Genomic DNA, 27,931 nt, shown 5'->3' with positions numbered 1-27,931 from the left:
TTCTCCTATTATTTTTCTCTGGAACGCCCCCTTTGCATCTCATTAGAGATGCAAGGGGAAGCGTAGAGAAAAGGGTGCTAACATGCGAATTTGCGTGTTAGCACCCTGTTGCTGATAGGGAGATAATTTTATCTCCGCTTTCTTGTTTTTTAAAGCCAAAAAAGCGGAGATAAATCCCTTGATAATATGCCCCCTGGTCTTCTGTTTTCTTGTACCCATAGTGGAGATTTTATAGGTAGTAAGCGGTCTAAGAAGCTGTTTCCTATCACAATAGTTCCTATTCTAATCAACAATTCGAGAAAATACCAAAACATTTTGGTTTGGTTCCAGAGTCAAGGTTGAGCTGCAGATAAAACACCTTTGCAATGGCATTAAGAGAACTAGAATTACCTATTAGGCATTCTGTATCCTGGTTATAAGTAGCTTCATATTCATGGACATTTTACTGTATCCTCTGACTGCCCTTCAGTCAGTTTGTTCCATAAATGTATTCAGATCTCGCCACTTACACTGGTGATGAGAGCATGCACTGGGTTACACACATTCTAAATCACATAAACTGCTTCACAGTAAAACCACAGACAAATGCAATTTATGGCAATATTTTTATTCATCATGCTGCAAGAGTAGGCGTTGGATGACTGGCATTTAACAGCGCGTCAGAGAATATCCGCAGGCTTTTCTGCCCGTCACTCGAGCACAGGAATTGAAACATTGAAAACAGTTCTATGGAGTTGCATCCTTGCTATCAAAAGAATAAAAGCACTGTTGACCCAGATAAAAGTAAGCATTTTTCTATCACAGTGGCAAGGAATGCGTCTCTTCTTGAATAAAAAATGGCAATGTGACAAAATGCGCCTTCCATCAGCGATAGCGTTTCAGTGAATGATTGACAACCAGGGAGAAGGCTCAGCAGTTGCTGCCATGCATCAACGTACACTTCAAGAGTTTCAGGTAGTTGTCAATCTTGTGGGAATCTCTGCGAAGACAGTGCAAAAGATGGTAGAAGGCATAGAGGCGGGAATTTTCATCAGCCATCTGAAGCTCTGTTGGCCCTGTCCACCGCGAGTAGACTTCATTGCCCAGGTCGCCAGGATGAAACTAAGGCATATAAAGAGACAAAGCAATTGAGACAACATAGCAGGACCCACAGCACTTGACTTTAAGACCAAGTGGGATGCATTTAGGTCATGCAACACCACCTGATCTTTTCATAATACTAGTAAATATACGTGAAAAGCACAGATTTCTCCTTCATATCAGTTTGAGGATCCTCCCTCTGAACACCCTAGTGATAGGGCCCTTATTTAAGGAGATTAGGCGTAGGGCAGGTCAACAAGTCATCTTGCTGCACTGCCGTACGCCAAAGTGAAAGGCAGGATTGCACCATATTCCAGCAATACGGTGCATTCCTGTCCTTTCTCCCTGCGCTGGCACAGCTTCGGCTGCCTAGCACTTATGCAGGCACCCTTGCACTAAAGTGAGAGAGTGCCTGTATTGTGGCCAGGATTGCTTTTTAGCAGGAAGGGTCAACTTCCTGCACAGAAACAATCCTAAGATGTGTTTTCCTCTTTCTATGTGTGCTGCTGAATGCAGCATGCAGAGAAGAAGGAAATAACGAGGAGAATTAAAGAGATTTCTCCTCATTATGCCTTGCCTAGGGAGGCGAAAGGATTTTGCACTTCTCCAGGTTTACATGCTCATATAAATCTGAGGCAGTTTCAAACTCCATTGGTGTTGCATGAGAAAACCCACCTCAATGCCCATGGGACGCCTCCAGACCGTAGAGTAAGGAAAGACTGCGAATTGCGCTGCATTGCCTAACTCCATATCTATGAGACCATTCAAAGCCACGCATAATAGGTTTGTGTGGCCTCATAGATATAATTTTGTAATGTGCGCTGCCGGAGTGTCACAAAAAGTGATGCTCCGGTGGCGCAATGGGCTCATAAATAAGCCCCCTAGTGTATTTCTTGGGACACTGAAATTATCAAAGCTTTGACATTAGAGTTGATTCAAAAGTTTATCTGCACATTCATAACAGTGCCATAAAAGCGGGTCCATTATTCTTTCGGCAGGGCTTTTATCACCCAGAGAAATAAGTGATCGTATTTTTTTCTGCAAAATAAAACGCTTTGTTGATAGTTGTAGTACAAACTGAATTAAGATGTCTAGAGATTTTTTTTTCTGTACTTGACAAATCACAGCGATGTCTATTTCTGAGTATAATGTGACCTGTGCAGGGAACTTATTACTGAGTAAGGCGGATCTCATGCAGGATTCTAATGGGGGCAAAGGCTGAGGTGTTAAGAAGAGACTGTATGCAGTCATTTTGTTTCTTAATCTGTTGGGAAATACTGGGTGCAAGTGCTGAAAGAGAGCACTGACAAGTGTCTTCTGAAGGTTGTTGGAGGCTAATATGGCTCTTGGATTTAGCTGTGACCTCATTTGTGAAATGGATGTGGTTGCTTGTGCAGGCAGTATAGCCCTTGTTTCCAAAAGTAGGATACCGGGTCTAAAAGTGTCCTATATTTTAATTCCTCAAGTCATTTTATGAACTCATAGTTTTGTACTCCATGAAATATATAAAAAAAAATATCCTGCAAAAAAACTATTTACATGTTGTTTCGCAAAATAAGTGAAAAAATCCCAAGGTTACTTTTCTTGAAAAAGAGAAACTAGATAATTAGCAATTATCCTGCAAGACATTTTCTCGCCTCTTGATACTTGTACGAAAGTCTTTGCAAGCCCATTCAGTTTGTAAAGTTATTTCCATAATTTCTTGAAAGAGGCAAAATGTGTGCTATGCAAATGAACATAACATAACTATCAACATAACAAAACATAACATAGCATATCATAGCTTAACATAACATAAAATAGTTTAGTGAAATTTTGCACTTGCGTAGCCAGGTCAACCAGTACATGGACTCAGTCATCACACTGTTCGAATATTCAGCCAGTATGTATCACCTGAAAGTTTAATTTTATATGCGAAAGAAATAGAAATATGCAGTAGGTTCACCTTGATGTAGGACAATCCTAGAGTTCTCAGTTAACTTAGATTTTTTGCGAGATGGTCATTTGCCCAAAAATGTCAGATGGCCCATTTAGCAACCCCGTGGTTCCCTAATCCCATTTAGAAGTGGTGGAGCTGCTGCTTTTTTTATAGACGGAAATCCATGGCAAGTCTACCACTGGGTGTCCAGGTTAGAGACAGTGACTTTTGCCTGACCCTCATTGCGACACAACTTTTGACTTCCTAAAAATGATTCAATATAATATGATGTCAATTTTCGTAGTGTTTACAGCTTTAATAGTGTTGTAAATTTCTAATGCCTCATTTATGAGGCCTTGCGTCAGTTTTGCACTTCCGATGCGTCACTTTTTGTGACGCATCGGTGGCGTAAAACATGCCTCCTGTTGCGCTATATCTACAAAGTGACGCATCTAAGCAGAGGCGTCACTTTGTAAACCCCTGCGCTACATTATACCTGCGTCAGGTATAATGTATGCAGGGGGGGGCATTTCCCCGCAACAAGCTTCGTAGAAGTGACGCAGTGAAATCTATGAGATTTCATTGCGTCACTTCTAGGACGCCGTTGCGTCAAAATCTTGCGCCTGCCTCACAGCAGGCGAAAGACTGACGTAGGCCCTTTGACATGGGGCTTGCCCCATGTGAAAGGACGCATTGCTGGAGTTGCGTCACTTTTGTGACACACTCCAGCAATGCGTCACTTTTGCGCTTACAGATACGTCAGAAATACTGACGTATCTGTAACTCCTTGCGACATGATGCGTCATACATTAAATATGACGCATCAGGTATGTCGCACTGAGAAGTGACGCATCGCTGTTTTCACCCAGCGATGCGTCACTTCTCATAAATGAGGCCCCTAGTGTCTACAGCTTTAATAGTGGTGTAAATTTCACGTAAGTGCACACTTGTGGCATAAAGATGCCCGAACTTCCCTAAACCCACAACAATAAAGAAACATGCCTTACTGCTTCTGGTACTGTTACCTGCCTGACAGGTACCATAGCCAGATAAGTTGAGGGGGTGCCTCAATCAAAACTTGTCTGTTCCTTCCACACATAATTATCAAGTTGTGCCAAGCAATACGTAGCAAAGAGCCACAAAGAGTATACTAGGTTTAGTTTAGATACTGCTTCTACATAATGCTTGTAAAAAGGTATCAACCATTCATGTCATGAAAAAAAATGAGAAAACTGAAAGCAAACCACGAGGGCGGCTGCAGAAAACGATGTACGAGGGGTAAAAGATATAGACATGGGCTGAGAAGTACTCCATAGCCAGGAGACCTGGGGCCTGATTCACAAAGTGCCACAGCACTCGAGGCGAAGGCCCCGCAGTATTGGGGAAGTCTCCTTACTCGGGGGGAATCTCAGCAGTGAACATTCTCATTGTGGAGATTCAACCCAGAGTGCAAAGACTTTCCCAGGGCTGCAGGGCCTCCACAACAAGTGCAAAGGCCATTTGTGAATCAGGCACATGGAGGAGAACTCTGAATCAGAAACAGAAAGTGAGAGTGTCACAGCATCACTTTGGGCACGATTATGATATTGGGTGGAACGCCACTAACAGGCCATCAGTGGTGGTCCGTCTGACATCTCAGGCTGAGGTCTGACCGCTGCATGATGATGTGGTTAGTCAGAGTGCAGCATGTCGAGGGAAGGACCGACGTCTCTGACAGGCTCAAGGAATCCATCGGATCGTTGGTCGGAGCATAATCCCTACAATGGGGGCAGTGCCTGCAGAGGCACCACAGTAGGGATTACAATGACCCTCTTCCCTCTCTGCCTTTACTTGGTAGTCCGACCGCCATGTGAAGGCAAACGGGATGGGACTTTGGTAGCCATAGCAGGGCCCCCGCTATTGGCCCGGGGGGCACATGTGATGTCCCCCCAAACATCCATGCACCATGTGCCAGGCATCACTGGGTGCCTGCCACACGGTGCATGAATGTTTGAAAACTGCCCTTTTCAACTGAGCCCTTTTCTAGGGCCACAACACAAGCCGCAGGAAAAGAGCAGTTTTCTGACCACCTGCATGGCAGTTACATTGGAATCAGTGATATGGTTAAATACCTGCAATGGCTTTGTTTTATTACCATGGTACAGTGATTGATCTCTTTCAGAAAGAGAGTGGTTCAACAATGTTTCTAAATATTTTGTATCATTGACTGTCGACCCTATTTTATTTTTTAGATTGAGTGGTATTTTGGATGCTATTTTTATTTGTTTTGAAATGTGCTCCTTTGAATGCATTGTTGAACTTGAAACCCTATAAGAAGAGCATTACTCAGAATCCCCTCAAAAGGCATTTTACAGGAGTGCTGATTTCCAATCCATTCTGCTTCCAAGCAAGAACGTTTTCAGCGGGGAGACAGTGACAAGAGTTCATCGGTGTCCCTTGCAGCCCCGCTTTTATCTCTCACTGATATCATTTCAAAATGTACTGTGGTTGCGCTTATTTCATAAGCACCAGCACTTTTTTATTGAACCACTGTATGCCTGCAGGGCTTGAATCACTCCCAAGCAACTGAATGAAGAACAGTATAACATTGTTCTATTCAATCATTTAAACAACCATATAAGTCAGAGGTCACAGTATCCAGATGTTGTGAAGAGTGGTGTAACATATGCCACCGCAGTCCCGAGGTGCGAGTGCACCGAGCTTTCAGGTGGCCCGCTCAGCACAGAATCTTGGCATGAGAGCTCCTGACTGACTCTGGAATGGGGTCCCTCAATGTACTTTGCAGGGGACCCCTCTCAAGTTTCATTACGCCACTGTGAAGGTCCTAATTCTGAGTTGTACGGTACAGGGAATATTTTGACTGGATTTACTGTTTCCATTTGGCAAATTATTACTGGCCACTTTTGCGTATGTTTAGTCCTCGTTGTGGCCGTGATTCTTTGCAGCAGTGCTTAATTTGTAAAGAAAAAAATGTCAGACTCTCGTTAGGAGGCGACTGCAGCATGCTCAACACATTGCCCCTCCCAGTGCTGCCAATGAAAGTAACAACACAACTACTAATCATCTCACTCCTACAAGCATGACAATTCAGACTATTTCAGGCCCCCAAACCTATAAGAAAGGCTTCGGCGGCAGGAAGTAGTAATTTTTGTATGTAGATTGAATTATTAATTAACTTTTGTTGTGGTCATCTCTAAATTAGTCAGACAGTGCCACCTGGTGGCTGACTGTTAAGCGCCAGTGTTGACATTAAGTGCCGGTGCGGAGCATCGGAAACCACTGGCTCAAATTAAGCACTGATCTACACAGATGTTGCCTGCTTTTAGCAGGAGGAATTTGTTCACAGAAACATAGGGAGAGACACTGCGCCTATTTTGAGCCAGTGGTTGCAGGTGGGTCGTACAGCACTCAGTTTTGGACACCGGCACTTAACTTTCTTCATAAGAGTGAACCAGAACAAGAGAAAGGAAAACACAAAAAGAGGAATTACGGACAAAGAGGAAAACGGAAAACAGTGTGAAAGAGAGTAAGCAGAGAAGAAACAGAACCAGCATGAGTGAAATATAAGGGGCAGAGAGTGTGCTGTAGTGAAAGCAAGAGGCATGAGGTGGAATCAAGGCCAAACAGTATTGGTATTTGGCACCCCACCTTAACCTTTCATAGCACCAGTCACAGGTCTCTGAGATAAACTCAGGCCACCTGCACTCATTATTGTACAAATTAAGCCCTGGCTGCACCTGGTGAACAAGGCTGCTCTTTATCTCCCATGGACCCTTAGAGGTGAAAATTCAGGTCCCACAACTTTTTCTGTTTTGCCACAGGACTCAGTATGAGAGGTTGGGACAGTTGCTGCTCACTGGCATAATGAAAAGTGAGGGGGCCTCCCTGCACGGTAGGTAGAGGGGCCCCCTCCGAGCTCAATCAGGAGCTCTCCGGCCAGAGTGCAGTGCAGTGGGGGCCCCTTGGAGCTTGAGGCCCCCCGCACCGCGGGGGCTGCAGGGGCCTGTGTTACGCCCTGTTGCTACTGCTATATGTATCAACGACCTAGCTAGGAGTAAGGGGGAGGAGGAATGAGTCAAAGGTCTTATCATGTCGAATATAGGAAGCCAGTGGTTTTACGGCACAGAGACAAATCTTTCAGGGAACGGATGGACAGGGAAAATGAGAGCCAACCTTTTGCTTAGCTTATGCTGATAACCAGCTCTAACACTGTAGCAGTGTGAACCACACATAATGCCCCAATCCTCAGAAATATAATTATTTCTTGCACTAAAGCTGTAAATGTCATGGTGAGAGCGAAGGTGACCTGAGGATGTCTTAAACTGGAATAGCATAGCAAGGGTTTCTGGGATCAAAGGTGTTTTTGACTTGTAAGAAGATTAAAGAAAATGAATGAGCACATCTACTAATTGTGGTTGTGAGGCCACTGACCTGTCGCTCATTTCATGCAGCACACTGGTTTAGATATGGTACCATTCTAGCTGAGAAATGGTAGTACCATAGTTTGTGTAGACCCAGCTGGACATCATCATCCTCTGGGAGTCTTCTGGACCATGAGAGGGGCTTCTGTGACATAATATTGATGTCAAAAATATCACACTATACCAATATCACAGCATAAATATCATAGTGCTAAATATCGAGTTTACATGCTTAAAATGTACGCCGCAAAAATATTGTCTGCAAACTATTGTGGTACTAAATACCAACATTGTATAGGTATAAATATATATTTACCAGTACTTAATTTAAAAATAAATAAGTAACATAATATAAATTGAAAAATAAAAATGCTGTTTTGAAAAAATACTACCATATTTTAAAATTAATAAAAATAAATTAATGCATAATACACAATATATAAATATACATACTAATGTTTAAAACAAATTAAACACATATTATTAATAACTAAAAACACTATATATAATATACACATATAATAACAATTAGAAATACATATAAAACATAATTAGTCAATAATTTAAACTGCATTCTAAAACATATTATTAAAATCCATTTTAATCACAAATGACTAAACACAATCACAATTTATAAAAAGCCTAGAATTAAAAACTACAACAATTGATAAAAATAAATATGTCTGTAACAAAAAAGCAAGTATTTTAAAATCTAAATCCAAAGTAATAAACATAATACATTTAAAATAAATATCAAAACAATTAAACTCCATTAAAATAAACATTAAACTAAAAACATAAATAAAATAAAAATAGCATTCCAAATTAAACTAAAAAATTTAACTATTAATTCAATTTGAAGGAACAGAATTTACCACCCCCACTTGAACTAAAAAAGTGAAGGGAGCATGTTCCTCTTAAAAGCATATCATTTACTATTCACTCTCCAACGTAAGCTACAGAACAGAAAGTGTTAAACTTTGGAGGTGTCCGATTTACTATTCCAATTCAAACCTGACTAACAGTAGGGAAAATATTGGTTACTGGCGGGAGTTAGAATTAATATTCCTTCTCCAACCTAAGCAACAGTGATTAAAGTATTGGACTTTTGAGGCGTGAAATTTACTATTGCCACTTCAGCCAAAACAACAGCAGGGACAGCGCTGGACTATGAAGAGGTGACTTTCTCTATTCCCTCTCAAACCTAAGCAACAGTAGGGAGAGTGTTGAACATTAAGAGGTCAGATTTACCACTCTCACTTCATTGTAGGAAACAATGGGGAATCATTTAACTTTTGAAGGGCCAATTCTACTATTCCCTCACCAATCTAAGCAATATCGATGAATGTTTTGGACTTGGAAGGGGTCAGATTTACTATTTCCACTCCAACCTAAGCAACAGAGGGGAAAGCGTTGGACTTTGAAAGGGTCATATTTAATATTTCCACTCATGTGAGAAAAAGTAGTTAAAACATTGGATTTCTAAGGGATTACATTTACTATTCTACCCAAACCTAGCCAACAAATGGTGAAGCGTTGGACTTTGGAGAGGTCAGATTTACTTTTCCCACTTAGACATAATCAAAATTTGTGAAAGTATTGGAATTTGGGTGGTCAGATTTACTATTACCACTTACTATTCCCACTACAACATAATCAACACTGGTGAATATATTAGACTTTGGGAGTTCAGATTTACTATTCCTACTCCAAACTAAGGGCCGTATTTAGAGTTTTAAGGAAAGGCAAACGCAATAGTGATGTAGTACCCTCTCCGCCAAACCCTCTGTCCACCTGCCTGCATTATAGGCAGACGGACTTCAAGTATGTCAGACACAGAGCCAACTCTGGCTCTGTGACTGACATACTCCTCCGATAGCTTGACATAGTACGAGCCATCGGAGATTTACATAAAACACTGTTCGCTCAATTTAGAGTGGATGGTGTTAACCTGTGGTTAGGGACAGTAAAAAAAAAAGACCCCCTCCACACCATATGAAAGAACTGCTGCGGTTTGGGGCTCATTATTTTTTGCTTTTTTAAAGACAAAACACTGCTTTGGGATTTTGTTTTTATAAAAGCAAAAAGGTGAAAAAAAAATTGATGAGCGGCCATCATGTTTGACAGCGCCATCCAGCAAACTTTTAACATATTAACAGGAACCTCTGTAATGGCGGTTCCTGACCATGACTATAGATGTCCACAGGGCTGGCAGACATCTCTAAATGTTGAGTATTGAATCAAGGAGATAGAGTATTTTACTACATCGACCTGATTAGTGCAAACTGTGCTCCACAGTTTAAATCAATCCCTAGGCAACAGTAGGGAAAGCATTGTTGTATGGGTCATATTTATTATTACCATTAGAAACTAAGCAACCCTATGTTAAATATTGGACTTCAGAGGAATCAGATTTTCTATTCCCACTCAACCTCTGCAACAGTAGGGAAAACATTGGATTTTGGAGTGTGAGATTTATTATTCCTGCTTCAACCTTAGCAACAGTAGTATATTAGTAGCTTGAGGGGAATGTTCCCAGAGGTATAGGAAAGGGAGAAGAAAGCATTCAGCAAGAGCCAAGTTCAGATTTATTTTGAAGGTTGTCAGTATTGTTAGTTCCTCTGGTTCTGGTGTAGTGAATTAATAGTTTTGGACCCATGAGTGAGATGATTTTGCCTCCTTACATTATCTAGTTCTATTTTCTAGTGTAATCAAGTTACCTCTACTAGAGCTCAGATTCCCGTCATGAATGTTCTTCAGATTTATGAAGTCCTTAAAGTTAGTCTGCAAGAAAGATTTATTAAGAAATGTTTCCCGCCGTATTCGTTAGCAGTAACTGATTGAAAGTAGCTGTGGTGTTATCTAGCATCATTGGGCACTCAATGATTTTTAAATCCAGACAATCCATACTTAATATAATAAAGAGAGAGCCCAAACCTTTGAGGCGGGTAATCTCAAGAACCACAGCACCAATCACAACACCCAATACAGCGTTGGAAAGGGCAGTTGCAGCAGAAGGACATAGGCTATGCAGACGCCCACCATATACATTTAAAAGGTAAAAGAACCGTGCCAGCAAAGTAGTCCCTTGTGGGCGTGTCTGCATTGTGCTGTGGGCATGTGCTGGGGGCATGACAAAGGCTGGGGGCGTGTGGTACGTTCCGCCCTTCATGCCATGTCTCATATCATGTTCTGTGGGCGTGTGCTGGGGGCGTGGGCGTGTGTGGGGCGCGGGGTTACGGAAAAAAAAAGCGAGCGTTGTGCCCAATATTTCATTGTTTTTTTCTTCCCAGGTTCTGCACATTCCAGCTCCGGGTATCCACCCTGCTCCCTTTAAATACCCCTGCACCCCATAATCATAACCCACCCTTACTCCTTAAAATACCCCAACACCCTTAAACACTAACCCATCTTAACCCTATAAATATACCCTGTACCCCAAAACCCAAACCTATCCCTAAACCCTAAAAATACCCCTGTACCCCAAAACCCAAATTTAACCCTGAACCCTATAAATACCCCTGTACCCCAAAACCCAAACCTACCCCTGAACCCTAAAATACCCCTGTACCCCAAAACCCAAACCTAGCCCTGAAACCTTAAAATACCCCTGTACTCCAAAACCCAAACCTTCCCCTGAACCCTAAAAATACCCCTGTACCCCAAAACCCAAACTTAGCCCTGAACCATAAAAATAACCCTGTACCCCAAAACCCAAACCTACCCCTGAACCCTAAAATACCCCTGTACCCCAAAACCCAAACCCAGTCCTGAACCCTAAAAATACCCCTGTACCCCAAAACCCAAACCTAGCCCTGAACCCTTAAAATACCCCTGTACCCCAAAACCCAAACCTACCCCTGAACCCTAAAAATACCCCTATACCCCAAAACCCAAACCTAGCCCTGTACCGTAAAAATACCCCTGTACCCCAAAACCCATACCTATCCCTAAACCCTAAAACTACCCCTGTACCCCATAACCCAAAACTATATCTGATCCTGTAAAATACCCAAACACCCCAAAACATATACCTCAGTACCCCAAAACATACACCCCTATACCCATACTTACCGCATCCAAACATTTTTTTAAAAAACATGCTTTTACAATACATGCATTTACAACGAATTTCGTTGTAAATGTATGCGTGGTAAAAGTATATAAGATGTAATGCCATGCGTTATAATGGCATTGCGGAGTCATGGTACTTTCGTAATGAAAGTATGCGGAGTGATGGTATGCGGAGAGAAAGTTGCGAAATAATGGGTGTTTACCCTCCCCCGGTAAGTACATTGGTGGCACGGCGGCCCACATTTCCAGCAACATACTCATATTTTTTCACCACCGATTTGAAAAATGCACAGGTCTCTCTCATTGATGGCCAGCACCGACATACACTTTTAGACACACCTCCGGCCACAAGATCTAGAATTGCGAACTTTAGAGCTGGGGAGCTACGTTCGAATGTCGACATCAGCTCAACATCCTGTGATTCCAGGCAAATCGCGTTGTCTTCCCGTGCCTACCACAAATGAATGTGTTCTTCTGTAATGTAAATTGTGCTCATGCCATGTTGTCGAGTTCACGCTATATAATATTGCAAGGAAAAATAAAGTCGGGAAACTCGAGTTCACACACTACTGAACGCGCACTCTTAAGTGCATCAGCAGTGCACTGTGAATCGGAGCGTTTCACAGGCCTGTCACAGATAAAAAATGCTATCAAAACGAAATCCTACAAAACAATATATTACTAGCCGGCAGCAATTCATACCCGGACAACGTCGGGACAGGCTGCTAGTTATGTCATAAAGAGTAAGGTTGGTCTTGAATGTGGGCATGTGCCTTTTTTCAGCTGAAATCACGCTGCCTCCCTAGAATGAATGTGTGCCTCAATGAGTGAAGGAATACAAAAAAGGCACTAATCAATTCATTTTTTGATCTTTTCAGTTGTACTCTGCATTTCATGTACAAAAATGTTCCAACTAAGATGATTAATATTCTGTCAAATGTCATAACTCACGTGCACAGAAATGTAACTCAAGCAAATATTAATACAATGCATGCTGTGCTTACAGAAATAATTCTGGATTGTCTGCATAAAATGTATAAAACAGCATACAGATTGAAACGGTGAAAAGAGAAGAAGGGGTTTGATTTTGGTTCCATGTACACAGTGGGAGAGTGGTGTTGTGCCAGGAAGAAGTTTTCCCAAACATGATGTGTATCTTAAAATATGTGATGTGGGCAAGTGAAAGGATGGTGACATCAGTAACTGTGGACTCAAAGTTTATATATCTTGAAGATTTGTGGACTCGGAAGAAAATTAAGTGTGAGTGAGGTGTACAACAAAAGGCAAATTGTAGATAGCAAAGACCACTTATCATAGCAACAAATCCAGTTCTGTGACGGTTTTTTCATTTTTGTATATTTAGTGGAATATGTGGGAGCTGCCCAGACCAAGTCTGGACAACTATACATATTTGCAAACATTTTGCAGGGCCATTCTCAGTCCAGATTCACTAGTTAAGTTACTTGTAAAAGAGGTTGAAGTACATGAGGTTTCAGGGTAGGACTGGGAAAGAAACAGCCCCATATATGACATGAGAATGTGTGGGGAAAGGGGTTTCCCCAGAGGTAAACATGGTGTAAAAATGCTACTTTTACAACTACACCTTTCCTCCTGATTCTTTAATGTGGAAATGTAATTTAGTGCATGAGTAAATATTGACAAATGGATGAACTTCCATAAATGTACTGTTGTAGATTTCACAAATGACTCCTAGAGATGTTTGTGAATCTCAAACAATCGGAAACATATTCTACATATAGGAATAATCCAAAGAAAGAAGATGTAAAGAATTTAAAAGCAGGACATTGTGAAGTGGGCCCTTGAGATAGGGGTCAGGTCAGCCATTTATGATCTGCGTATCTAGTAGATAGTACTCCCTCTGAGATCTGTAAACTAAACCACATTGATTGACTGCAGGTAGTGGCATTCTATAATACAGAGGGATAAAGGTTGAAATCAAGGCTAATGGCAATATGGCGATCTGAAGATGAATGCCTTAATCTGTAATTGATGGAACGCTTGAATTCGTTCTCAGCCACTGAAACATTACTCAGGGCAGAATTTCGGTCTATATGCAAATCATCCTTGGGACTGCTGCAGTAGAACAGTCCAGCCTGAACTGACACGTCACATCTGGTCTGACTGCAAGTAACCTTAGACCATGTTTGGCCTTGTGGGGGCCGAGTGTTGTACATACCTGTTTCACTTAGGGTATTTCTAAGCGAAAACATATAAGTGTTGTATGAAAGTTCCTCAGGTCATCTTAGCCACTGATACTTACTTTAAGCTGCCATGAAGTCCATCTTTTTTTGTACAATGTGACAATGCAGAGAGGTACCTAACCCTATGTAAATCAGCCTTAGCCTGCTAGATAAGGAATATTGCAGCCTGTACTGCTTGAGCATGTCAACTCTAAATGTGAACATAAGAAACCTATGACTGGGCCTTGTTAGTGTGGCACATCTTTATTCTAAGGAAATAGCGAGCTATGCAGCCAACATCTGGGCTTGCCCATCATATGTGGAGCATCTTCTGGGAAAAACAAAAAGTGATGGGTGGAACACAAATTAATTTCAGCCACGGGTAATTCCTTCGACCTTCTTTTTAGTCCATCATTTTTCGCTTACTGAGTTCATGCAGATAGGGACAAGCATTATGCAAATCAGACTTAGTCCTTATGTAATGGAAATATTGTAGCCCAACTATCTGAAAAGTTCCCTCTCAATGGGTACAGACTTGCTTTTGCCTACTTGGGTTTTATCTGTGTAGTAGTTCAGATAGAACACTATGCCACAGTGAGCTACATATGTGTATACCGATAACACTGGGGGCCTCTCATTGAGAAAAGCAAAAATTGATCGATGAATCTCTTGAACTAGTCTTGTGCTATAATAATTACTCTAGCAGCATTCCAGTCCACCACTTTGTTTTTACTCAGTAAGGCACACAGAACAGGGGCGAGCCATATACATAGTCCATCGAGAACTGGAACAGAAGAATTCCAAGCCCAGTTTTTGGCTGTATTGGGTCTCATAAAAAATGTACAGCTTGTATCCTATGGTGAGATAGGGAACCTAAATCTGAGTATTTCTATCACACATATGGCTTTAAAATGAGAACAAAAAGTGATGGAAAAAATTATTATATAGTCTCTGCCACGTATAGTTACTCTGGGTCCGGTTCTAGAAATCTTTTTTTTACTGTGGCACTACAGACAGGGATGAGCTGTTTGAAACTCAGCCTTCACCCTGATCCGAAAACATATAGTCCTGCCTGATGTTAATGGCCAAGGCACAGCTGAACAGGAACACTTGTTACCCCAGACCAGTTTTCTCCTTAGTCTGCAATTGTACAGACTAGCGAAGAAACAAAGGACTGATATTCGGGCCAAGGTGGTAGGTAAGATTATTTCAAGCATTCTATCACTTTTTGTGGTTGGCAGGCTTCAGTCCACTGCCTACTGGTCCTAGGTACAGTAATATAACTTCTAGGTGCATAATGGTAGAGCTGGGCTTTTTCAAACAAATATTTGCCATAAATCCTTATACTATTGATTATTTCCAGAACATAGATTTCAAATGCTCAACTCACATTGTGACAACTGCAAGAAACTTTGCATTTTTCGCTTGGTGTGCGCTTATTTATGTCTTAAAATACTTTTCTACCTTTGTCCTGTGTCATTGATGTTTTAAACTAAGATTGGGCTATGTCTAAGAGCATTCAACTATAGAAATCAAATAGAAACAATCCAGAGTGAACATCATTTTCATGGGACAAAGCATCCAGTGCCCTCTGATCCCAATTGTCATGTCAGTGCCCATGATGCAATTTGGACTACTTGTCTCGTATTTTGGAATGTGTTGTCACTCCTTTGCTGCATCAGGAGTGATACAAAGGAAGATACAGACAAAGGTTTGGATTAAATGCTCTATATTGTCAAAATATTGTAGGCAAATTAGTAATTGGTACAGTGTGCTTCACATCATACAGATCCTATGCTAACTATCTCAAGAAAGCCCTAGTAATTCCTGTTCACTTCCTTTCCTGCAGGAGGGAGGCGGTGGCCATTAGTGCCCTCACCTGGTTACGTCAATTGGGCCCTAGAGTCACACTGCTACCCAACACCTCTATGCTTTTAAATAAGCAAGAAGGAAAAAGCCCCAGCTGCCCTAGTCCTCCTTTTTCTTGAAGAGATATTTCATCTCAACATCCTTATTGAGGAACCAGAACCCTATACGTTTTAGAAAACCTTGGAGGCATTGGGTTTTCTGACATATTCACTGGGTAATACGTTACGATCTTCATTTCAGGGAGTATATCAAACAGGACCATTTTATCTCTTGAATGCCAGTACATTTCATATGGTGATGTTCTCACCTGGTCATAAGACTGTGATCCTGCTCCTTTTTACAGCACTTTCTTTGAGATGTACATTTTAAATGGAATGTTAGATGTTTTCCTGCACTCTCTGCATACAAGCGCCCCCTATTGTGTTTTGCTGTTACTCCCCTTAGTTTCTCATAGTTTCTTAGTGTGCCTTTAGATTGGTTGTTTGGATTATCAGTCATGATTTATAGAAGTGTAGAATGTATAAAGTGATTCTTGGAAAGTGCACCCCTTGATGGCAAGTAATGGAGCAATGAACAATAGGGGAGATCCCAGAGTTTAGCCCCTTCGCCGCGGGGCTAATTCCCCCGCGGCACTGGGGGGAGGGGGGCCATGCTCAGCGCCACGGTGCTTGTGACGAGCTTGGCTCGTCACGCTGCACTGTGGCGCTGTGCTCATGACGAGCTGAGCTCGTCATGACCACGCCCGTTTCCACAGAACGTTCAGCACAGCAGGGGAATTATCCCTGTGTGTGAGCGCCATTGCGGTCATGACGAGCTCAGCTTGTCATGAGAACAGCACCCCCGTGCCTAATGACGAGCTGAGCTCGTCATGAGCACGCAAGGTGTTAATTCAAATCATCCACAATAAGGCAGAAAACAACTAAGTTCTACTATGTGTGGGTGGAGTAATGCGCCTTAACGTGATTTTTTTTGTTTCCTTTGTAATTGCAGAATGAATGAATTGTTTCTGATATCCACTGTGATATTGTCCTGACTTGGGGACACATCTAGAAAAATACTGCTTTCTGGGGTTATTTGTCTTGTACATCTTTTCTGTCTGTCAATATCCTGAGTCTTGTTGTGGCTCCGCCTGCCTGGGTCATTAGTTTCCTAGCAAAGTATGTTGAAGTATCCATTTCTGATGCCACTCCAGATGGTGTATCTTGTCCTGAAGACGATATGATACTAGAGGGGAAAACAATTCTCTTGAAGAGTGTATTGTCTCCATCCAGCTAGGAGAATACCATGGCTTGCGCTGTTGTTCTGAACTTGGCTTCTGGAAAAAAAAGGGTTTTACTTTCTTCAGGCAGGCAAACTTGCACCACTCTGTTTCACTTTCCTTGGTGGTGTGATGTTTGATATTGAGATCTGTGTTAATGGTGAAAGCAAGAGATATTACATTGTCTTTTAGCAGGGGTTATGTCATCTAGGTTTATGTCAGAGAGGTAGGATGGGTTTGTGGCTCTTTGGAGCTGTTAACAAAAGAGGAATTCAATATCCATCTGGTTGAGCTTCAAGTAGGTGCCTGATATGCAATTATTGATTAGCTTGAACCAGGGTTTGAACAACTAAGTGGCATTGGTTGAGGAGCTTTTGTTTTGCGGAATATATGGAACTTGATGCTGATGTCAGTGAGTAGGATCCGGGGAGGTCCATGTAGAGGAGGAAGATGGTGGGGAGAAGGATGGAACCCTGGATTACATTACAGGTGACAAGGAGTTTCTGGGATCTGTTAGTTCCTATTTGTGTGAGTAGGTGGTTGTTGACAAGCTATGGTTGATGGTCAGCTTTGTTGAAGGCTGTATGGAAGATTAGGAGACAGAGGTCATTTGGATAATTTATGAGGGGAGTAGCATTAACTACTTTTAGAGTAGCTGTCTCTCTCTTGACCCAACTGCCCCTGCATGTTTTCATTTTTGCACGCATATCAGGTGATTTAAAAATGGTAGTTACATCAGTTTCAGTCTCACTAGAGTTCAATAATAATCCGCCACAGCTGGTTGAGTATCCTCTATTTTTGGCAGGTGGCTGGTGAGCTAAGTAGTCCAATGAGTCTTTGCCCACTCTTTGTACTGTGGCATAACTAAACTCTTTCATGTAAATTATTCCCCTCCGAATTCTTGGTGGTATCTTTGCGTTTGAATTTTTTATATTTTAAGCAAGGCTTAGGTATTAGTGACTACAGTTATGCCTTTGCCAAATTGAAAGAGGTGGTGGTGTTGGCATTCCCCCAGGCACACCTTCTTCGGCAGTTAGTAGTCATACATCTTATCTGCCAGGTTTTGCATGGCATATGACTCAAAGTGGCACAATAAGCCCATTCCAATATGTGATTGAGCAAATAAGGACAGTGGGCTTGTATCTATGTTGATTCAATGACTAGGTGAGGGAACAAAATAAGCCAGATGACCCACATATGAGACTTCTCCTTTAATGGTATTAAACGCCTTCTCACAATCATACAACATCGGTACAGCTTTTTGAGGTCAAGTTTAAAAAAAAACGAAAGCTCCTTTGAGCTGTTCTTTTGTGTTATTTCTATATGGTCTAGGTTGTAACTTTTGGCCTACTAGCATTTGGGCTGCTATGTTTATGTATACAAATATCCCAGCATTTCCCTTCTGTCTTAGGGTAGGACCTCGCAACTGATGTGCAGCGCAAGTAATATTTTTTATCTTTACCTCGAATGCACCATGAAGTGATGTGGTTGAGCCATGGTTGGACTGCAAAATTGATGTACAACTTGACATGGAAATTATTCACTTTTTCTGGTTTGGTTTTGATAAAGGGCCTGCCCATGGAGCTGGCAGTTACCGCAGGCACCTACATGTATGAATCCGATTATATATTTGTTGGTCTGTTGTTTTTATTATGTTATCCTTTCATGAAGCAAATTAACAACCTCTATCAATGTTGCAGGAATTCAGAAGCTTATATTTGTTAATGAGCACATCATGTTATGCTGTACCATTTGGTAATGGTTTATGTGGAAGATTTGCTCATTATAAAACATGCCCACCACTCAAGGATAACCCTTATTCCAGTGTGATCCCGGATCCCAGCCATCTCCAGGATGCATGCCTAAGTGGTCTCATGGAGGTTATCACGTGGAGGCATTGTTTTGCATTTGTTTGGGAAATGTTTGAATGTTAGAACCGGGAGTCTCTAGTTGGCAGAGGTAAGTACCTTAGCCCAAGTAGAGACCCTCACCTCCAGTCAGGGTGACGGAATAACCCTCTGAGATAACCCCTGCTCACCCTCTAGGTAACATGGCGCGAGCAGTCTAGGCTAAACTCGGAGGCAATGTGGATAACCTTTGCACTTAACACAACAATAATCTCCAATCCACCACAAACTGAGACCACACAGGTAAGTATATTTTATAAAAAATATAACTTTATCTAGTTTCAGCAAGTAATTAAAGCAGTTGCATGATAAACACTTCTTTAGAAAGCTGTTGCATTTTTATCTTTACGGGCGGCACTTTAATCTTAATAATAGTGCTTGTACATAGGAAGTTCTTATGCAAAAAAAAATGTATAGTCTCAAGTTCCTTAAATCAGTAGTTAAAAGAAATATGGCCACTGATTCCTAATCAAGCGCTCTCCCAAGAGCAGGGTAAACAATGCCAGCGGTGAGCAAAAAGGGCCCCTACAACGAGCCCCTGGGGTCAGGGACTCTAAGCGCTTCCTGCGCGTCTCACCCGGATGCTGGGGGAAGGGGGACTCCTTTTCTGGCGTTCGGGGCTGCCACGTGCGCCGGATGGTATCAGGCGCTTTGCGCCCCGTAGAGCACACTCGCTCCCTGCCCCGGCCGGTCCCCTCGTGCTCTCCCGGCCGCTCTCGATAATCCAACGAGCGGCGGGGATGCAGCACACCTCAGGGGACGCCAGGCCCGGGGTAGGGAACACACGCGTACTCACTCCCTCGGCGAGGACGGGTCAGGCCGCTGCTCCGGCTGTCGGCTCCTCGCTGGGGGGGGTCACCGGCTCAAGGCTCCTTCGGCGGCTTGAAGGCTGCTCCACGCTTGGACCAATCAGGTCGCGGCCCTTCAGACGAGCCCCTTCAGTACCCGGGAGTCAGCCAATGGCAGAGCGGCTGCCGGGACTCGGCTCTGACGATGCGGGGCCGTCAACCAATCACGGCCCACCACCACTGATGACGCTGCGCCGCACGGGCCAATCCCGTCGCGGCGTTAGTGAGGGGGCTCGGCTCCCTCCACCAATGGGAGCGCGGCGCCTTCGTTCTTTGGCACCTCGGCTTCCCAAACGATCGGCGATCTTGGGGGGGTATTCCTGGACCCCGGGCCGCGGTGGTGATACAGCTCACAGTGGTGTTCAGTGCGCCTTGCACTGGGAAGGCCCACAAGTCTCCGGGCGGGCCCCACACACACGCGTGTCGATGAACACGCCGATCTTGGCCCCTCAGCAGGCTTGGTCAGCGCGGCGCTCTCGAGCAGATGAGAGAGAGCAGCCCACGCGCTAAGCAGGCAAACTGCAGGGTTTCACAATCTCCTCGCCACACAGCAGCTCCAGGGGGGGGCACAGCAGGATCTTGTAGTCCTCGGGCAACCTTTATGTCCCTGGGTTGCAGACAGGGGGCCAGCTCTTCTCAGGCCCTTGGAGATTCAAGATTGTAGACACAGCACACAGCAGAGTCTTGCAGTTTCAAGCAGGCAGGGTCACAGCACACAGCAAAGTCCCTTTCTCCTCCTCAGCTTCCAGGTAGACAGTAGAACAGGTCAGCCCTTAGAGCACACAGCAAGGCAATCTTCCTTTGGTTCTCTAGCCGTCCTCCTTCCAGCCGAGGTTCCTTCTTGGTTGCAGAATTTCAGAATCTAAACTTCTGTAGTCAGGGGTCCTTTCCTTATACCCCTCAATGTCTTTGAAGTCCTTTGAAGTCTTTGTGCATGGAGGCCCTTGGTCCAGTCTAAACCAGTTCTGGGGGTTGCGGAGCACTGAGGTGTCTCTGGTTTTCTTCTTCCTGTCAGCTTCAGGGCCAGAGGTGTCAGTTGACCACCAGGAGGGAGCTAACTTGGGGGAGGTAGGCCTTGGCACAGCCCAGTACTTATCAGGCATTCCTTCCTCCCACCTCCCAGGCAGGCAGATGTGCCCTTTCATCCCCGGGATGGCTCCGACCCTCTCCTCTGGGGCTCTGCAGCCCCCCCTGTCACATCCAGACCAGGCAGGCATTCCACAAACCCAGGCACACAGAAAGGTTTAGACAAGAGAACAACGACTTTCTAAAAGTGCTATTCTCCAACACAGGATTTAAAAACACCCTTCACTAAAAGATGTGTCATTAAGTTCTGAGTTCAGGGATATCTTTCACTTATGTCCCATCTTGTTCCTATGGGAAGATAGGCTGGTATCACATGGGCCCAGCCTCCTCCATGTTAATCTATGGAGCAAGATAGCCTTTCAGCAGTGAGCACATAAAATGGCTGCGGCCCACTACCAGAGCATATTACCTGCACTAGTACATGCTCTACCTTATCCATACACTGCACCCTGCCCAGGGGGGTACCTTGAGCCTTCCATAGGGGTGACTGGTGTGCACAGACAGGGAAGGGTTAGGCCTAGCCAGTGGGGACACTGGCCAGGCTGACATGGCAGTCACTGACTGCACACTGGCTCTGCGCTGGCAGGCCTGAGTCACCATTTTAAAGCTCTCATGTGGGTGGCGCAATCTGCGCTACAGGCCCACTAGTAGCATTTGTCATCACCAGCCCTGGCACACACAGTGCACTTTACTAGGGACTTCGTGGTGATACAAATATGCCAATCAACATCACAATTTACAGAGGGAGCACTTACACTCTGACACTGATCAGCAGTGGCAGAGTGCCCAAAGCATCTCAATCAGCAAAAACGAAATCCAGCACAGCATCAAAACACATGAGTCAGAGGCAAAACGATGGGGGAAGAACCACGCCAAAAGGTGTCAGGTCTAACACGTGTCCCCTCCAGCTGAAAGTGGGGAGAACTACCCAACCTCTTGGGAGTCCTCATCACTAAGGCGGAAGAATCTGGACAGACCGTCAGCATTGGCGTGTTCTGTACCAGGGCGGTGCTCCACCGTAAAGTGCATCCCCTGTAGGGAAATGGACCACCTCAACAATTTTGGATTTTCACCCCTCATCTGCATTAACCATCTGAGGGGCCTGTGGTCGGTCTGAACACGGAAGTGAGTCCCAAACAGGTAGGGCCTCAGCTTCTTCAGAGCCCAGACCACAGCAAAAGCTTCTCTTTCGATGGCACTCCATTTCTGCTCCCTGGGGATTAGCCTTCGGCTAATGAAAGCCACTGGTTGGTCTCCGCCCTCATCATTAATCTGTGAGAGCACTGCTCCCACGCCTTGCTCTGAAGCATCAGTTTGCACAATGAACTCACTGGAAAAGTCAGGTGCCTTAAGCACCGGTGCTGTGCACATGGCAGTTTTGAGGGTGTCAAAAGCAGTTTGACAGGCCTCCGTCCAATTCACTTTCCTGGGCTGATTTCTAGATGTCAGCTCTGTCAAAGGGGCCACGATGGTGCCATAGCCTTTGACAAACCGTCTGTAATACCCTGTGAGACCTAAAAAGGCTCTCACCTCAGTCTGGGTCTTGGGGGGTTCCCAAGCCAGAATGGTATCAATCTTCGCCTGTAGGGGCGCCACCTTGCCGCTCCCCACCTGGTGTCCCAAGTACACCACAGATCCCTGCCCTATCTGGCATTTACTGGCCTTGATAGTGAGGCCTGCCTTCTGCAGAGCCTTCAACACATCAGTGAGGTGTTGCAGGTGTTCCTCCCAAGTGGAGCTGAACACAGCAATGTCATCAAGGTAGGCTGCGCTGAATTGCTCCAGCCCTGCCAGTACCTGGTTGACCAATCTCTGAAATGTGGCGGGAGCATTTTTCAACCCAAAGGGCATGACACGGAACTGGAAGTGCCCCTCTGGTGTGGAAAATGCTGACCTCTCCTTTGCCCCGTCAGTTAAGGCAATCTGCCAGTACCCTGAAGTCAAATCAAAAGTACTCAGGTACTGGGCAGCTCCCAACCGATCCACCAGCTCATCAGCTCTGGGGATGGGGTGCGCGTCAGTCTTGGTGAGCGCATTGAGCCCACGGTAGTCCACACAGAACCGAAGTTCTGGGGTGCCACCGGGGGTAGCAGCTTTCTTAGGCACTAAGACCACTGGGCTAGCTCAGGGGCTGCTGGAGGGCTCAATAACCCCAAGCGCCAACATCTTGGAAACTTCTTCCTTGATGCTAGCTCTGACCTTGTCAGCCACCCTGTAAAACTTCTGTTTCACAGGCATGCTGTCTCCAGTGTCCACGTCGTGGACGCACCACTTGGTGACACCTGGGGTCAGGGAGAACAGTGGGGCGAACGGACCCAAGACTTGGCGACAGTCCTCCTGCTGTTCTGGGGTCAGGGTGGGGGAGAGGACCACACCATCCACTGACCCATCTTGCTCCTTGACTGCCAGGAGGTCAGGGAGAGGATCACTATCCTCCTCCCCTCCAGCATCTGTAGCCATGAGCATAGTCACCGCCGTCCTCTCAAAGTGGGGTTTGAGGCGGTTCACATGTAGCACTCTCAGGGGCTGCCTGGGAGTCTTCAGGTTAACCAAATAGGTAACCTCGCTCTTGCGCTCCACCACCTCATATGGCCCAGACCACTTGTCACGGAGCGCACAAGGCTCCACTGGCGCCATCACCCACACTTTCTGACCAGGTTGGAACTCAACCAGAGAAGTGTTCTGGTCATACCACCTCTTCATTTCCTCCTGACTAGCCTCCAGGTTCTCTTGAGCGAGCTTCCTGAAGCGCTTGGTCTGGTTGCGAATGGCCAGCACATAGCTGAACACATCCTGAGGGGTTTTCCCATGGGATTTCTCCCACCCCTCTTTCACCAGAGTCAGAGGCCCTCTGACAGGGTGGCCATACAGCAACTCAAAGGGACTGAACCCTAAGGATTTCTGAGGCACCTCCCTGTAGGCAAACAACAGGCATGGCAACAAGACATCCCATTTCCGCCTCATGGGCTCTTCCAGGCCCATAATCATGCCCTTCAATGTGCGGTTGAATCTCTCAACCAAACCATTTCCTTGAGGGTGGTAAGGTGTGGTGAATTTGTAGGTCACCCCACACTCACTCCACAGGGACTTTATATACTTAGAAATGAAGTTTGTCCCGCGGTCCGAAACGACCTCCCTGGGAAATCCCACCCGGAAAAAGATCCCCATCAGGGCACGGCCCACCACTGGGGCGGTGACTGTCCTGAGCGGAAGGGCTTCCGGGTACCGAGTGGCATGGTCCACCAAGACCAGGATAAACCTGTTGCCTAGGGCTGTCTTGGGATCCAGGGGCCCCACGATGTCAATGCCCACCCGCTCAAAAGGGGTGCTCACCACGGGAAAGGGTTGGAGGGGGGCCACGCGATTCCCTCCACTCTTGCCACTGGCCTGACAAGTCTGGCAAGATTTACAAAAGGCAGAGACGTGCGTCTTCATCTGGGGCCAGTAGAAATGGGTGACAAGCCTGTGATAGGTCTTGTCTTGCCCCAGATGTCCTGCGAGAGGCACGTCATGAGCCAGACCCAGTAGGAAGTTCCTGAAGCGCTCCGGTACCACCAGCACACGGGCTGCACCGGGCTCAGCGAACTTAGGCTCACTATACAGTAAGTCATCCTCCCAGTAGATCAAATGCTCCTTGGACCCCAGGCCTGCGGCCTGGTCGGCAGCCTGCTGCCGCACACCAATGAGAGAAGGGCACTCCTTCTGAGCCTTGCAGAATTCCTCCCTGGAGGGACCACCCTCTTGCTGCCACTGGGACAGCTCAGGTAATTCCCCATGTTCGGCCACCTGCTCCCCTGTAGGTTCCAGGGCATCCCCTTCCGGGTCTGCCTCCTCCTGGACCGTGGGAACAGTGGGGGTCGGTTTCCCGCGCCCTCTACCCCTTCCTCTCTTGGCAGGTCCCTGGGCCATTGTTCCAGGCTCCAGTTCTGCTGGACCGCCCTCTCTGGCTGTCATTGCACGGGTGGACACACAGATTCACGCAGGCAAACCCAACATCTCCAAGTGAGTCCTGTGCTCCACCTCCTTCCATGGGGAGCTCTCCAGGTCATTACCTAATAGACAATCTACAGGCAAGGCATCACTTACAACAATCTCCAAAATACCGGAGACTCCTCCCCATTCAAATGGAACTTTTGCCAACTTGCAGTAGCGCACTGAACTGTCAGCTGCCACCACAGGCCGGAGTACCTGGGGAATAATTTGCTCTTCAGACACCCACCGACACCTAACAGATGTCACGCTGGCCCCTGTGTCTCTCAGAGCCTCCACCTCCTGTCCATTGATGGTCACCTTCTGCCCGTATTTCTTAGTGTTTTGGGGCAGCAAGGTTTCCTGGGCCATCTCTTGGTCTCCTAGAGAGACAAGGGTCATCAATGCTAACCCCTTCTCCCCACTAGAAATCAAATCCCCTCCCAAAGGTACACTGGCTAACGCCGGAGCTGGAGCTGGAGCACCAGCGGGTGCTGATTTCTTCTTTGGACAGCTGGGGGCAATGTGCCCCACCTCCCTACATGAATAGCAAGTAGGCGGGGTCTTTTTGTCCTGCGTGCCTTTATGGGGCCAGGACTACTTAGGCTTGGGGGGTTGAGACACCTTCTCCTGGGAACTACTTTGGGGCCCTTTAGAAGACTCCTTTTGATTACCCGTTTCCCCCCCACTCTTCTGCTGGGGACCCTGTCCACCTTTGGCTGGGGTACTTACCACCCCCTTGTGGACGCTGGTGCTCGTCCACCGGTCCGCCTCTTTAGCAAGCTCACTGGGATCAGTTAACTTGCTATCCAAAAGATGCTGGCGCAGCTCTGGGACACATAAACTACTTAAGTGCTCCCTACTAATCAAGTGACACAACCCCACATAATCAGTAACTTTGCTGCCCTTCATCCAACCTTCCAGTGCACGCGTGTACATACTCACACACTCCACCCAAGTACTTGAATCAACCTTCTTGAAGTTCCTAAACTTCTGGCGGTACTGTTCAGCAGTGAGCCCATACCTGAGGCACAAAGCCTCCTTCATGGCGGAGTAGGATAAAGCATCCTTTGCTTCCAAGGGTGCCAAAACATCCCTCCCAGAGGCCTCAAAATGCTTCCACAATCCTGCTCCCCAATTCTTCTCAGGCACCTCATTCATCTTTAAGGCAAGTTCATACTCTCTGAACCACGCATAAATATCCTCACCCCTCTGATAATTCTGTACCAGATCCTTTGGTATGTATACCTTACCCGCCTGTACTGGTTGTGCGCTGCCACCATTAGAACTGGACACCCTCTCTTTATATTTGATGTCCAACTCCTTCATGCTCCTCTCATGAGCCAATTGGAGCTTCTTCTCCTCCAAAGCGAGCGCATGTCTTCTCTCCTGCGCCGCTCTCTCCTGCGCCTCTTTCTCAACTGCCAGGCGCAGTCTCTTCTCATCGGCTTCCGCTCTGAGCTTCAAAAGCTCAATCTCATGGGCCCTAACTCGCTGATTCTCCTCTATTTCCTCTGGAGACATAACCCTACTGGAGTGGTCGCTGCCGGTCCTAGACCCTGGCTTCCTCACTGGCAATTCACTGGGCAAAAACCCGTTCTCCGGTGTGTCTCCCTCTCCAGTAGCAGCTTCCGGGTCACCATGTTTGGCCTCCCACCAGGCCCTCAGAGCTGTCCGTAGCTCTTCCTTATTTGCGCCGCCCCTCACTGGGCATTCAAGCTGTTTGCAGACTTTTCTCAGTTGCTCCTTGTTATAGGTTAACAACTCCTGGATTTCAAATTCCACTTCCACGTCTCCATTCACGCTTGGCGCTTTCCGAGACATGATGCTTCCTAACCTTTTCAACTACAAAGGTTTCACCAAAAAGAAAAAAAATCTCGTGCAACCTGTGCCGCTAAACTAGACTAGTGATGTACAAGAGATCACTGCCAGTCAAGTGCAATTATTAGTTCAAAATCCGCACCGCGAGCCACCAATGTTAGAACCGGGAGTCTCTAGTTGGCAGAGGTAAGTACCTTAGCCCAAGTAGAGACCCTCACCTCCAGTCAGGGTGACGGAATAACCCTCTGAGATAACCCCTGCTCACCCTCTAGGTAGCATGGCGCGAGCAGTCTAGGCTAAACTCTGAGGCAATGTGGATAACCTTAGCACTTAACACAACAATAATCCCCAATCCACCACAAACTGAGACCACACAGGTAAGTATATTTTATAAAAATATATAACTTTATCTAGTTTCAGCAAGTAATTAAAGCAGTTGCATGATAAACACTTCTTTAGAAAGCTGTTGCATTTTTATCTTTACGGGCGGCACTTTAATCTTAATAATGGTGCTTGTACATAGGAAGTTCTTATGCAAAAAAAACATGTATAGTCTCAAGTTCCTTAAATCAGTAGTTAAAAGAAATATGGCCACTGATTACTAATCAAGCGCTCTCCCAAGAGCAGGGTAAACAATGCCAGCGGTGAGCAAAATGGGCCCCTACAACGAGCCCCTGGGGTCAGGGACTCTAAGCGCTTCCTGCGCGTCTCACCCGGATGCTGGGGGAAGGGGGACTCCTTTTCTGGCGTTCGGGGCTGCCACGTGCGCCGGATGGTCTCAGGCGCTTCGCGCCCCGTAGAGCACACTCGCTCCTTGCCCCGGCCGGTCCCCTCGTGCTCTCCCGCCTGCTCTCGACAATCCAACGAGCGGCGGGGATGCAGCACACCTCAGGGGACGCCAGGCCCGGGGTAGGGAACACACGCGTACTCACTCCCTCGGCGAGGACGGGTCAGGCCGCTGCTCCGGCTGTCGGCTCCTCGCTGGGGGGGTCACCGGCTCACGGCTCCTTCGGCGGCTTGAAGGCTGCTCCACGCTTGGACCAATCAGGTCGCGGCCCTTCAGACGAGCCCCTTCAGTACCCGGGAGTCAGCCAATGGCAGAGCGGCTCCCGGGACTCGGCTCTGACGATGCGGGGCCGTCAACCAATCACGGCCCACCACCACTGATGACGCTGCGCCGCACGGGCCAATCCCGTCGCGGCGTTAGTGAGGGGGCTCGGCTCCCTCCACCAATGGGAGCGCGGCGCCTTCGTTCTTTGGCACCTCGGCTTCCCAAACGATCGGCGATCTTGGGGGGGGTATTCCTGGACCCCGGGCCGCGGTGGTGATACAGCTCACAGTGGTGTTCAGTGCGCCTTGCACTGGGAAGGCCCACAAGTCTCCGGGCGGCCCCCACACACACGCGTGTCGATGAACACGCCGATCTTGGCCCCTCAGCAGGTTGGGTCAGCGCGGCGCTCTCGAGCAGATGAGAGAGAG

At 46.0% G+C, this 27,931-nt stretch overlaps 1 protein-coding gene across 1 annotated transcript in view; it reads right to left on the bottom strand.

The window, feature by feature from the left end:
• Nucleotides 1–602: 602 nt before the first annotated feature.
• Nucleotides 603–27,931, bottom strand: part of PRL (prolactin) — a 119,386-nt gene continuing 92,057 nt past the window's right edge. Inside the window, exon 5 of the mRNA XM_078685797.1 lies at nucleotides 603–1,101. Within this exon, the coding sequence (XP_078541923.1) occupies nucleotides 910–1,101 (192 nt within the window). The 3' untranslated portion in view covers nucleotides 603–909. The remainder of the gene's footprint in view (nucleotides 1,102–27,931) is intronic.

This window comes from Lissotriton helveticus, chromosome 4_1, assembly GCF_964261635.1.
Source record: "Lissotriton helveticus chromosome 4_1, aLisHel1.1, whole genome shotgun sequence".
NCBI lineage: Eukaryota > Metazoa > Chordata > Amphibia > Caudata > Salamandridae > Lissotriton > Lissotriton helveticus.
Note: the sequence above shows the minus strand (reverse complement) of the source record. Positions and strands in the feature narration are given on the sequence as shown.